The sequence below is a fragment of the Aythya ferina genome (assembly GCF_964211825.1).
Source record: "Aythya ferina genome assembly, chromosome: 11".
Classification (NCBI taxonomy): domain Eukaryota; kingdom Metazoa; phylum Chordata; class Aves; order Anseriformes; family Anatidae; genus Aythya; species Aythya ferina.
In genome coordinates this window covers 10,534,194-10,547,294 of record NC_140307.1, presented here as the reverse complement: position 1 = coordinate 10,547,294, position 13,101 = coordinate 10,534,194, and the positions used below count along the sequence as shown (strand labels likewise).

The window sequence follows — 13,101 nt, the reverse complement described above, 5'->3', positions numbered from 1 at the left end:
ACTCTCGGCGCTCCTATCGGGGCCGCGGGGCCGGGCCCGGTGCGGGGGAAGCTGCGGGAGAGCCGGGCCCGGCTGCGGGGGGCTCCGCGCCCGCCTGGCCTCGCTTCGCCTTGCCCAGGGCAAAGCACCGGGCTTGGGGGGTTCTCAGATTTTGTGGGGCATTCAGCGTCTCTGAGGGGTGCAAAACCGGCCCTCCTGCTGCTGTGTGGGGAGGCGAGATGCCTTGCCTTACAAAAATAACTTTATTTATTTATTTATTCCCCCCCCTAAAGAAAACTGCATCGACTGGGGATGTTGTAAGTTCAGCTCTATTTTTTTTTTTTTCTGTTGTCGGTAGTGTTTGTGCAGCTTGTGGTGTTGCTTCAAGCGTACCTCAGGGGTGGCAGGCACACGCAGACGTGCTGGTATAGTCACGCTGGGATTTAAAACGCAAGGAGAGGGTGGTGCTGAGCTGTTTCCGAGCAGTCGTGTCACTAGGACATTGCACAAACAGATGCTCCGTCCTGCCACAGTCCCTTTCCCCTGATTCAAGGTGGGGGAATGCAGCGATACTTTGATCTACAGCACCATTTTGCCAATGGAATTGTGAACCGGAACTGTTTTGCCTGGCCATTTTTTAGTCCACCTTGTAGACTGGAGAAACTGGTCCTTAACCAGCATTTTGCACCATGAAGTTTCGTGCCTCAGTATGCCTTTTAATACCGGGTGCTTGAAGTGTACTTAGGTTCAGGTCAGTTGACTCCCGCAGAGACTGACAATGTAAGTGTATGAAGTGTGTGTCTATGTTACCTACAACAACCAGGCTTGTAAGCACTGTAAGTGTGATTTTAAACATCCACGATAACTAATTAGGCTCTGATACTATGGCGACATCTGTGCACCCGCTCAGCACTGCTGCCACGCCCAGAGCAGCGCTACCCACCCAGGCTGTTTCTTCCCTTCAGCAGCGGAGGCGGTTAGAGCGATTGGAGGTGAGCTGTACTCTTCCCTGCAATGTGCTTGAGTAGAACAGGGCCAGGCGAGGGTTGAGTTTGTCTTGGAGATTCTGTACTTCTAGAGATGGCAAAGGAAGAAAGTCCTAACACCATTTCATGCTGTAGGATCCTCTGTAGAATGAAGCCTGCAAAAGACAGATCCTCTTCTTCAGGAAAATCAGGTGGCTGTGACACAGGGAGGTCATGAGGGTGCAAAGAATGGGAAGGACGCCTGTTGAGTGTCACACTAGCTGTTGTGCAAAATGGACTCCCAGTCTGTTTTGTCCAAAGGGACCTTCTACTGCTTCTCTTACACAGAGAAATAGTTAGAAAATCCTTTGGTCTTACTTGCACATAACCATACATATAAGCTGTATATAACCAACCATATATAGAAATGGGAGGACCTGCCTGTACAATTAGTTTTACCATATTCAAAAACTTGTTAAAACATGCTAATGTGTTGATTGGGTTATAACATGCTGTGGTGTTGCCTTAAGTTAAAACACTTTTTCCTATCGTCATATGTTACCGTACGGAAGTATTGAATAAATGAAAAAAAAAAATAATTTAAACACTAGAAATCTGTGCTTTTTAATAAGAAGCATTAAGAGTATTTACTTACACGCTAATGATTACTATCTTGTACAGCTGGGTAAAACAAAGTGGAAGAAACGACATACTTTACAGATGTGAACTGTGTTTTGACTTGCTTATATGAGACCTCTCTCTTAAGTGCAGCTTTGGTGAATTCTGTCTAACTAAAAATTAGAACTATTTTAAAGACTGAAGTGTGATCACACTACTGAAAACTCATACACAGTGCTAATAGAACCCTGACTAAATGAAGACTGGATTTTTCACCTCTGTAAACGATTGTCAGTAGTACATTACACTTTTTGTAGTACTGCAGCTAATATCACTGAGAATTCCCACTCCTTGGTGCAGGCCTGTAAGGACATTTTCTGCACAATCTACTGCTACTGTGTAAATGACAACCAATGATATGGCAAGATAAATGCTTCCTGAGACACAAAACACTTATCAACACTGGAAAAGAAATGTGATGAAAGCTGGATTTCAGGTTTCTGCGCCGATGACAAATACGACAGCCCGCCAAAATGTCTCAGCTCGTTCTCTAGTGCCCCCTTTTGGCTGCCCATCCCAGGAAAATAACTAAACTGGCCCAGATGACATTGTCAACAGGTCCTTGAGTGAGGTGACAACATTTAAAGAAGGATTAACTGAGTTTCCAGAAAGTACGTGGAGAATTCGTGCCTGCAGCCTAACTCTAAAAGAGCTGCAAAAAGCAGGCAGAGCCCGGCCGACTGTGACAGTGCAAGCCCTGCCAATGCGCTGGCCAGGTGGGTTGCTGCCTCCTCATATAGGAAAGGGGTTTTCTCTCTTGTACCGAGCAGATCTGCTTTGGTAGCGCCTTGAGGATCCAGGGCTGGGGTACCTATGAGGCGATGTTTGCTCTTCGGAAGCTGATTTGTGCTTTCTCCAAAGTTGTGCTAGATAACTCAAGAGCAGAAAATAATGGTTTTGTAAAGACTGATACAAATATGCATCTGAGGAAGAGTATCTAGAAGGTATAGTTAGCTCCAAAAATAATAAGCGGAGTTTTATGACTAATATCCTTTGACTGAAGGATATAGATTATGGGACCTCCACTTTACCATGGACCCCCATTTTTACACTGTAATAGCTTTGGTGAGAACCTGAGTGTGGGAAATTTCCAACAGGGTTACAACCAACCAGCCTAGGAGAAGCGTTTCAGGGCCCACAACACCACCTCCACAGCGAGCCTGGGGCTCCAGCCCAGATCAGCCTGACAGAACAGCGAGGCCTCAGGCTTACTCCAGAACTACCACTCTCACCATGCCCACCCTCCCCGACCCCCACAAAGCCCCCCTTTCGCCCCAAGGAGGGGCCGCGAGGCGGTGCACCCCCCCCCCGCCCCCTTCACGCCCGCGGCGGGCCGGGAACATGGCGGCTCCGTCCCGCCGCCCGCTTCCCCCCGCCTTTCCCCGCGCCGCCGCGCATGCGCGGCAGGCGGCACCGAGGCCGTATCCCTCCGCCGCTTCCCCCCCACCCCCCCCGCTCCGGCCGGGGCGGCGGTGCCGGTGTCAAAGCCCCCTGCCCGCCGCAGGGTAAGTGCCGCGCGCCCCTCCCGCCGCTGCCCGCTCGGTCGCCTCACGGTGAGGCGCGGCCCGGCGGCGGCGGCGGAGAAAGAAGAACGGGGGGGGGGGCGCAGCGCGGCGAGCCGCAGCGCCCCTCCCCGCCCCTCAGCCGCCGTGTCCTTCCGCCGGGCAGCAGCGGGGACTTTTGTGTGGGGCTTTTGGGCGCCGATGAGCGGCGGCCTCCGGCGGCCCCGGGTGTTGCGGCGGCGGCGGCGGGCGGGCCGGCGGCACGGTAAGGCTCCCGGGCCCCGCGGCCCGTTTGATCCCCAACACCCTTCTCCCGGGCCGGCTCAAGCTTTTCCAGGTCAGTCAGCGCCTTTGTATAGGGCCCCGTTACCGGATGTGGAAGTCGATCTCTTCGCTGGTAAAAAATAATTCCACTTCCCCCGGAACCCGGCGCCGCGGCTCCCTCCGCAGCGCCCAGCCCAGCCAGGATTTCCTGTCGGGGAGAGCGGGCGGGCCGGCCGGCCTTCCGGGGACCCCGCCGCGAGGGGGGCGCGGGCGGCGGCCGGGCCCCGGGACCGGGCCTCGGCCTCGGCCTCGGCGGGCCGCGGCCTGCTGCGGGGCAGGGGCCGCCGTGGGGCCGGGGCCGCCCGCTCTGAGGCTGAGCGGGGGGCTCGGCTCGGCCCCGTGGGCCCGGGTCTCGCGTGGGGCTCGGGCCCGGCCTGGCGGGGGGCCCCCGAGCTGCGTGGGAGGGCTGGGAGCTGGAGGGGGGCGCGGGGGGAGCTGCTCCGCCAGCCCCTCGGGAAAGTGGTGGGGGGGGGAGCGTGGGGTGAGGCTTGCTGCTGTGGGGGCTCGCTGCTCTCCCCGCTGATCCCAATGCTTTCCATGGAGCAGCCTGTCCGATAGGACGCTGCGGGAAGGTGCCGTAGGAAGGCTTCCTCATTCGCAGCCCTTAACTACAAGCGGTTGCGTGGCGGCCTCCAGCCTGTTTGCTAAGGTGGATTTTATTTAACGGCGAACGCCGCATGGTAAATGTGCTGATAGTTACGAGCGCAGCCATTGGAGGCCTTTGGCGTAGTGGTTTTTTTGAACTGTCGGTGGGTTTTGAAGCGCTTATAAGGTTAAAAGCTGTTTGGATGAGGTGCCTGTAGGGGTGCAGAAATCTGCTACGAGTAAGGTTAAGAACATACGTGGCAGACCCTAATGATCACTGTACACCAGGTTTTGACTCTCCCCCCCCGACTGACATTCTTTCCTAAAAGTGGTTTATTTACAAGCCCTCTTTTTCAGCCCATTTGTAAGAAATTGTCAAGGAAGACTCCTCACAATAAAAATGTTGTTTTAATTAAAAAGACTGGTGATTTTTGTTTCAAAGTATTTTTTTTCCAGTTTTGATGAATGAGGCAGATCCTGAGGTTGTGTTTTGGTTCACAGGCAACATCACAACCCCGTACGTTCTGCATGTCAGTCATACCTGCTCTAATGTAACCTCCTTGTTATCCAGTGCCAAATCTATCTGTGAAAGCTTTGTAGTTTGTTGGCAGTGCCAACCCAAATCTTGGTGCGAGTGGTTCACCCTTGTTGCATAATAATCTTTTTTTGATGCTGCAGATGTTGCGTTTTGCCAATAGGGGCCAAATCTTTGCTCTTCCTTTTAAGAGCAGGACTTTTTAAAAAAACATTTGCATTGTTTAATGGAATTACATTGATTATTGGGTACTAATTTAATTTATGAATGTAATTGGAATATGGACCTGCATAAATACAGGCTTGAATACATTCACCACTAAGTTATCCAGCTACATGTTTGCTTTTCTGATCTGTTCTCTTAAATATTTTTCATCTCATGCTGACGTGGTCCAACATGAAGGGGATGTTTCTGTTTAAACAAGTGAGGGAGAATTTAATGAGCACAGCACAATCTAGAGGAAAGCTGAAAGCATTGAAATTAAAACATTTTGCTATTAATGCATACTTTCTTGGAATTAGGTGATCTTTAAGGTCCCTTCCAACCCAAAGCATTATTTGATTCTTCAATTAGGTTTAATGCACGCCTTTCAGTTCCTTTAAAAGTTACAAAACTAGTTGAAGTGAAAAGTTGCGTTAGAAGAGTTGTTCCGAGTTCACTCGGGTTGTTGGTGTAAAAATAGAGAAGAAAACAAGTTGGACCTGTTAGTTCAATTCCAATAGTGATCAAAACCGAATGCTTGATTAAAGATTTAAATAGTTACTGCTAACTGTTTAAACTTCGTATTCTAAAAATATCTTTTTTTTTGTGTGGGTAGGTGCATAAAATTAGAAATTGCTATTCTCAGTTCTGAGGTGCTGTGCAATGTTGAAATGAGTAGGGTAAAAACATATCTGAAGGTCAGGTCTGGGGAAGGAGGTTGAATTTTTTTGAAATAAGAGAAGGAAAAAGGCTTATTGAAAAGGACTTTCTTTCTCTGAATGTAAATGGATGTCCGAGATGATGGGTTTCAAGCAATCTTCTGTGTATAATCCTGCTGTGTGCCACTTGAGTAGGGGGGGCCTCTCACCATTTTGTAGATCTTCGCTTATCCTGGGGTTTGTAGAGGTGATTACAGATCCTCATCGTAGATGCGTTGTATATTGATTCACTTGACTCTGGTAAATTGCACTGCTGCACTCATGCTGTTCTGGTGTATGCACATCTCTCTGAGGAGCATGCCTTGCCAGAAGTGCACCAGCAGCTGGGATATCTCCACGTTAGCAGGTGTTCTGCAACAACTATTTGTTTTGTGCCTGTTGATTTTGTTTGACTGATGCTCAGTGCCACAGTGGCAGAAGGGGAGCAAAGGCCAGATCCGGCACCCACTGGACAGGACACTGGTCTGAAAGATGCTGCAGTGTTTTATCCAACCTTAATAATCTTCCTTCGGACTGCAAGCTCCACTGCTCTGTTGTCTGCAGGCTGTGGTGTGGACCCCAGGCTGTGTGTTTTTTCAGCTCCTTTCCCTCCCCACAGAGTCCAATCCGTGTGCCCTTCTGCAGTTCCACATAAGCCCAGGCCAGGTGCTGTTGTGTACCCTTCTGAAATGACATGGCATCAGAGCTTTAGGGAATGTATAAAGCTCACCTCTAAGTTAAGTTTTAAGATACTGAAGAGCAGTATGGTTTCCTTTTGAACCAAAGTGAAATTGCAATAGTAACTCGATGTACATTTAATAACCAGTTAACTGGCATCTGGCTAACGGCACTCAGCAGAATGCACTGCAGTAACGCGGTGTGCAAGTTCAGGACGTGGTGAATGCTGAGAAGCCCCAACCCAGCAGAGGCTCCTTAACCCGTGGTAGGCAACCCCCTCTGTTCACAAGTGCGTGAGAGCTGTTACCAGCCTGAAAACATATTCGGATTGCCATAAGAATAAATCCAGTAGTCTCAAGACTATTTCAGAGCCGCTGATGCTTCTGATGCCTGAAAGATCACTCTTACAAAGCATTCCCCAGGCTGGCTGGAGATGCCGGTTGCAGAAGAGCTCCCTCCGACGCTGTGCAGCGGAGCTGATTTGTATTGCTGCAGGGAGCAGCAGTGCTGCTTACCTGAGAGTGCTGCTTTGAAGTGGAAATCTCATTTTGATTTAAAATATATTTTATTGTGCTGTACACAGAACCTTGATAGTATCGCTGTGCTGTTGTAGTGCCACAAAGTGGTCTCAAGGGGGCAGCCGAAGGATTCTTATGGCAGGAGGGAATTGTGATACTGCAGCCCCTTGGCATGTCCCAGCACTAGCACTGAAAGAGCTTCGGGGAAAGTGGGGGGGGGGGGGGGTGTTATGGCTTAACGGGTTGCTGACCTTATGGTATGGGTCCCTGGAGTGGTCTGCCAAGAACAAGTCAGCTTGGGGTTGTCCCGAGAAATGTCATGAATGCTGGTATTGCTTGGTTAATAGTGGCTGAAGGTGCCCAAGTAGTTTGTCAGAGAGGTATTGCTTACTGCTGCAGCGTGCTATTGCTGCACAATGGGATTTTAATTTTTGAGTCCAACCGTGCAGCTCTGCTAGTTCTGTCATTTTCTTCCACTAGATGGCCCAAGCGTGCATTCAAGCTCTCTAACTTCATTTCTGAAATAAATTTTGTCATCGTAACTGAAGTTAAAGTTCTACATCACAAATATGTGTGAACTGATGTGATGTTTTGTGCTAGTTTAAAACACAAACACTTTATATCAACTGAAGAGTGTTAGTTAATGTAAAAAATATGTGGTAGTGGAGGTAATATCACGTATGATCTTCTAGGTGCCTCTTTTTCCTTTCCTTAGTTTGAACGCTTTGTTTCTTTCTTTTGCAGGCCAATGTAATTGATTTTTTTTTTTCTGCTTGCTTTTGCTGTATAGAGCTTTGATAACAGCTTTGCAGCTTATTTTACCAGTATAGATGGGTCAGTGGGTTCTCAATAGGTGTAGCTGTTAAATGTACATGCAGTAATTTAATTCATCTATGTCTAAAAGACATCAAGCATAAGCTGATAAGGCTGAAGGCACCTTGAGATTGTTCTGTGTTTCCCATAGGAGACTTTACTAGTTCCTCTTCTCTACTGAGATTTAAAAACAAAATGAAATTGTATTTCCGAATTAGTTCCCAACTTCAGTAATTTGGGTTAAGTTACAGCTTTTCTTTCACTTCTGAGGCTCTTGACATGGTATTAGACCATCAGAAAAGTCTATGTGCGCGCTTTTTTTCCCCTTCCTAAATTGCAATCCCTCCCACCCCTGGAAAAAAAAAAAAAAAAAAGGTTGCCATATAGAGGGAGGACTTTGCTCTTTTACTTCACTGCTGCACTTGATAAACATCCTCTCTGCCCTGCCGTTTTGTATCATTACCCTTAGTGTCTCCCTTTAACAGGACAGTAGGTTTCTGTCCTATTCCCGTTTCTCTTTTCCTTTTTCTCTTCGTGGCAGAGGTCCAGCTGCTGTCCCTTCCTCTGCACCTGATCACGTGCTGCTCCTTTCCTTCCTTTTCCCAATGTCTGTATTTGGCCTGCCCTTGCCACCTTCCTGCTCCTCTCTCCTTTTCTGGCTGGCTAAGTCAAAATGTGCTTGCATGCTAGAAGGATGAATATAAATGGAGTATTATCTTGGTGGAAGGGATGTTGGTGCCAGCAGTCAGTTGTACTCCCCTTTGTGGCTCTACTGATACATGCTGGAGTTCTGCGTTTGCAGTATTTCCCCCCCTTCCTGCTTTCTTGTTCCTTCTAAAATCAGTAACTTTCAGCTCAGTTAGCAACACACCACACAGAGTTTGCCAGTTGACCCAGGTGCAGAGAACTTTCTAAATAAGGTGGTTTTGTGATAGAAGTATAGGCTTAAAAAAAGAGATTAAAAATGATCCTGTTGGGGTTTCTTTCTGAACTGGCACTCTGCACAGGAGATGGGCTGCATGGCCTTGTGACTGCCATTATTAGTCATCCAGGCTTAACTCTTAGTTGTGACTGGAAAGCAAATTGATGAAAGTAAATCTGTTCTTGACATCCTGGTAGTGGAAAGCATAGATACAGGACTGAACATTTAGTAATATATTTTGGTTAGTAGCATGAGTTACGATTTAGTTCCAAATTTTATTATTGAGCATATTTAATAGCAAGTGTGAAGCAGAGTGGGTTTAAATCTTTGATGCAATAGGAATGTAGATAGGTGTCTTGTTTACATATAATTTTACATGCTCTAAATTACACATCTTTTACTTTTTTTTTTTTTTTTTTTTTAAAAAAAAAGGGAGATTACCTAAAAATGACATGAAGGTTTTCCAGCCAGTATCTGAAGTCTACAAACTTAGCGCTTCGCATGTTTTTAGTAGCTGTAGACATCTGATGGAGGTAGTAATGTTTGAACGTTTGTTTTCAGGGAGATATCTTAGTCTGTGTGCCTCATGCAGATAGCACAAAAATACGTGCCTGTTGCTTTGTACTCTATCTAGGAATACAGAAATTATCTTAGGTTGAACAAAATGAATGGTAGTTGTGGGCAAGGTGCCAGAAAGGTGCTGTATTCTTATCCATCTAAATACATTTGCATAGTTCTATTTCTTAGATGTATATAGGCTTTTTGGGTACGTGAAGGTAGTGTCTTTGGACATGTGACGTTGTGTCTCTGACTCGGTACCTTTTGAAAGCTCAACAAAGCTACAGAAGGCTGCAGTATTAGGTGAGAGCTTCTGAAAGACATTTTCTTTTAAGAAATATTCATCTAGTCCAGTTTAACTTTACTTTGATGTAACTTTGAGGCCACTATGGTTATAGCATTGTAATATGGAAGTCTTCATTCCAGTGTCAGTTCTGTTTGACTGACAACAGTAATTCTAGAATCAGTCTGCTTCTTGCAGTCAAGCAAGTTCATTGTCATGGCTAGAATACCAACTTTTAAGTTTGAACTTTAAAGTTCTTGAACTTTCAGAGTAGTTCAGAAATAGTCATTAAAAACATTGCAGCCATATTTGTGTGCTTAAAACAGTATTAATGTTATGTATATATTTTTTTCTTTGTGTTCCTTTATGTCCTTCACTAGATGTCACTAGTAGATTTGGGAAAGAAACTTCTAGAAGCTGCACGAGCAGGACAAGATGATGAAGTTCGCATTTTGATGGCAAATGGAGCGCCTTTTACCACAGATTGGGTAATGAAAGCTTTTGCATTGTTCAGTAAATTCTGTTACTTCCCTTACCTGAAAAAGAAAACAGGATTATTATAGATAAGCATTTATAGTGCTGGCCTTGGGAGTTTTCTTTTTGAAATCATGCGGTCACATCATCTGATGTCTAATTCAAAATTAAACTTTGTTGTTTCTTCATATGGTTTGATCTTCTCCTAAATTTTGTAACAGTCTGTGAAAAAGTTCCTTTTGATGGCTGTTAAAATGAACTTTGGAGTGGTTAATGAGGGAAGTAGCAAACATCCTCCTAGTTACAGTGTTTGTATGCTTAGTATAGCAAGAGTTCTGAATTAAGAGAGCAGCCCCAGTGCCTAATACATGCACTTGAGAGTTTCCTGATACAGGTGCTCTGAGGTGCCTATGTGTTAAGTAGGTTGTGTAGGGAGACTAAGTTAGGTATCTAAAATTTCAGGGTATTTGCAACCCCTTAAGAACTTTAATCTACATTGTCACCTAACTGACGAGTCTGTTTTGAGCAGGAGATTGGAGTTAGATGACTTCCAGAGGTCCCTTTGAACGTTACGGTGTGTTGATCAACACTAAAAACAGGGTTAGGCCCTTTGAAACCTCACACCTTAAAAAGACAGGAAGAAATTTAAAATAGTGATCTGTTTCTAGTGTGTTGTGATTACTGAAAAAAAGTTAAACTTTTTTTTCTTCTTTATACTCCGTGAAAGCCCCGATAGCTTCTTTCCTTGTGGCTGCAAGGGAAGGTAATTTGAAGAGGTGGCCTAACACCCGAGTTTGATAGCTCCAGAATAAGAAGAAATACTTCATACTGGCATCTGTTAAAAGTCCACTTTTTCTGTTAAATTACAGTTGGGAACATCTCCACTTCATCTAGCAGCACAGTATGGACACTACTCAACAACAGAAGTGTTGCTGCGAGCAGGTGTAAGTCGTGATGCCAGAACAAAAGTGGACAGAACTCCATTACATATGGCAGCATCAGAAGGCCATGCAAGCATAGTAGAAGTCTTACTTAAGGTAAAAACTGCAGAAACAATGTCCGAGCCAGAGATATTACAGTGGTTTATGATAAAATGTGTGATTTCCTTTTAGTTGTGAAACTAACATCAAAACATTGTGAGTATTTACACTGTATGTATTGGGAGCTTTGTTTTCCTATCCAGTTGTAATTTATTTCAATATTAATTAAAATATCACGATTTCAGTTGAATTATTTATTGCTATTCCAAAAAAAGACTCCTTGCTAACTTGGTACTGTGTGAGTAACAGCTTTTAGAACCAAGGAAGGTTATGTTTTGGGGAGTCTTCAGTCCTTTGAGGTAAATAACTTGTGGCACTTAAATTGAAGACCTTATACATTTTCCTGTTTTCTTGAAAGGCAACAGGACACTACTGCTAGGGAGAGACAATTTTGGGCTTTGTTTCATGAGTAGCATTATTTAATTCATGTACTTCTGGTGACATAGCTTACACAATGTTCTTGTTTGTAGCACGGTGCCGATGTCAATGCAAAGGACATGCTCAAAATGACTGCACTTCACTGGGCTACTGAACATAACCACCAAGAAGTTGTAGAGCTCTTAATAAAGTATGGAGCGGATGTTCATGCTCAGAGTAAATTTTGCAAAACTGCATTAGACATTGCAATAGACAATGGAAATGAAGACCTTGCTGAAATATTACAGGTAACTTTTAATTCATGATGGTAAGGGAATTTACAGCAAAGTACTTGTTCACGTGTGATCAGCAAAGCTTTTAATATAGCTGTAAAATTTAACTTATTGCCATATTGCCAATATTAACATACTTAACAACATGCTTCTTGTCTTTAGATTTCAGCCAAAAAATGTTTCTCATGTGCTTTTAGCAGAGCACAGGATGTGACTCTGTATGTGTTTACTGCATGGATGTAACTAGGGAGATCCTCCCTTTTTGTGTGCAATATTCAATTATTCTAGTTCTTAAAAGGTAAATAATTCTTTGTATCTGCAGTTGGAATGATATTACTACCTCTGTCTCCTAGATTGCAATGCAGAACCAAATCAATACGAATCCAGAGAGTCCGGATACTGTGACAATACATGCAGCAACACCGCAGTTCATCATTGGACCTGGAGGGGTGGTGAACCTAACAGGTCTGGTATCTTCTGCAAATACATCAGGTGAAACGGGTATTTAGTTGCATGTAGGATAACTAGGATTTTACATTTAGTGAAAAGGCTTTAGGAAAATTAATGGTAATTATAGAGTACTTCATATTCCTTTTCTGCGTTTCTTATGTGTTGTAAATACCTAAGTACTTAGTTTATCTCTGTAGAGACAGTTCTTCTATCAGTTGTACTTATTTCACAAACATGCTTTCAGAATAGCACTGTGGTTAGCAGAAAGTTGTTGAGAACAGTGTGTATTAGAAACTTGAGTACAATAAAAATGTAAAAGGGATTTCATTGGCTGTTTAAAATAAATATCAACTAACTTTTTTCCTCCTTCTAGATGAGACAGGAGTGTCTGCTGTGCAGTTCGGAAATTCATCAACGTCGGTGTTAGCCACGTTAGCAGCTTTAGCGGAAGCATCAGCACCGTTGTCTAATTCTTCAGAAACACCAGGTTAGAAAGCCATGTTGCTATCAACTTAACTTCCTTAATAAACTAAAACAAAGTACATAACTGGGGATTTTTGAGATATAGTTCATGCAGAAGTGAGAGGACTTTTTTTTTTCCAATGTTAACAAAAGCTTTCCTTTTCTTTCACCCAACAGATTGGTAGATACATGTGTACAGCTATTGCTTAATAAGACTTCTGACCACAACTGGTCAGAAATTTGTTGGCCTAATACTACTAACGTTCATTCTTGCTGAAAGCGAGCGTGATTCAGGAGATTGAAGTCACATCTTTGTCTATGTGTGGTCTAGTTACATTTGGTTTGAGATTGCTTCCTTTGGATGCTTCTTTCTGCTGCGTTATGGGAAATGGCCCCCAATGAGATGCTTTGTGAGGCCAAAATCTTTGGTTCTTAATTCTCAGAGAATTCAGCTCTGCGGTAGATGTCGTTCTTAAGGACAAAGCTTTTACTGGAGGGGGAAGGACTCCCAGACTTGCTGGCATGACAGCTACATCCCAACATGTATCTGAGTTGTCACTTCCAAGTATTTTGAAGTCCTGCAGAATTTCTGCTTAGTCCAGCTCTACTAACTCTTAGAGCAGTGTCTAAGTGCAGCTATACTATTCTATGACATTTATATATTGCAAGTGAAGTGGATGATTCAAAACCAAAATGTGATGTCTTTCATTACAGAAAAAGCTGACGATGTTTTCAATCTATTCATATATTTCAATGAAACTCAGATGCAATTGTAGGAGAGAGAAA

General features: G+C 44.5%; 1 protein-coding gene across 5 annotated transcripts in view; it reads left to right on the top strand.

Annotated features, from left to right (window-relative positions):
• The first annotated feature begins 83 nt into the window (after positions 1-83).
• GABPB1 (GA binding protein transcription factor subunit beta 1) overlaps positions 84-13,101 on the top strand; it is a 23,528-nt gene continuing 10,510 nt past the window's right edge. The window contains exons 1-6 of one of the 5 annotated variants that reach the window (XM_084532040.1): positions 84-2,338; positions 9,620-9,727; positions 10,583-10,750; positions 11,224-11,418; positions 11,757-11,868; positions 12,227-12,340. In XM_084532040.1, coding sequence (XP_084388166.1) covers positions 9,620-9,727; positions 10,583-10,750; positions 11,224-11,418; positions 11,757-11,868; positions 12,227-12,340 — 697 coding nt within the window. In that variant the 5' untranslated portion in view covers positions 84-2,338. The other 4 variants (XM_084532038.1, XM_084532037.1, XM_084532041.1 and 1 more) reach the window with 4 other exon arrangements.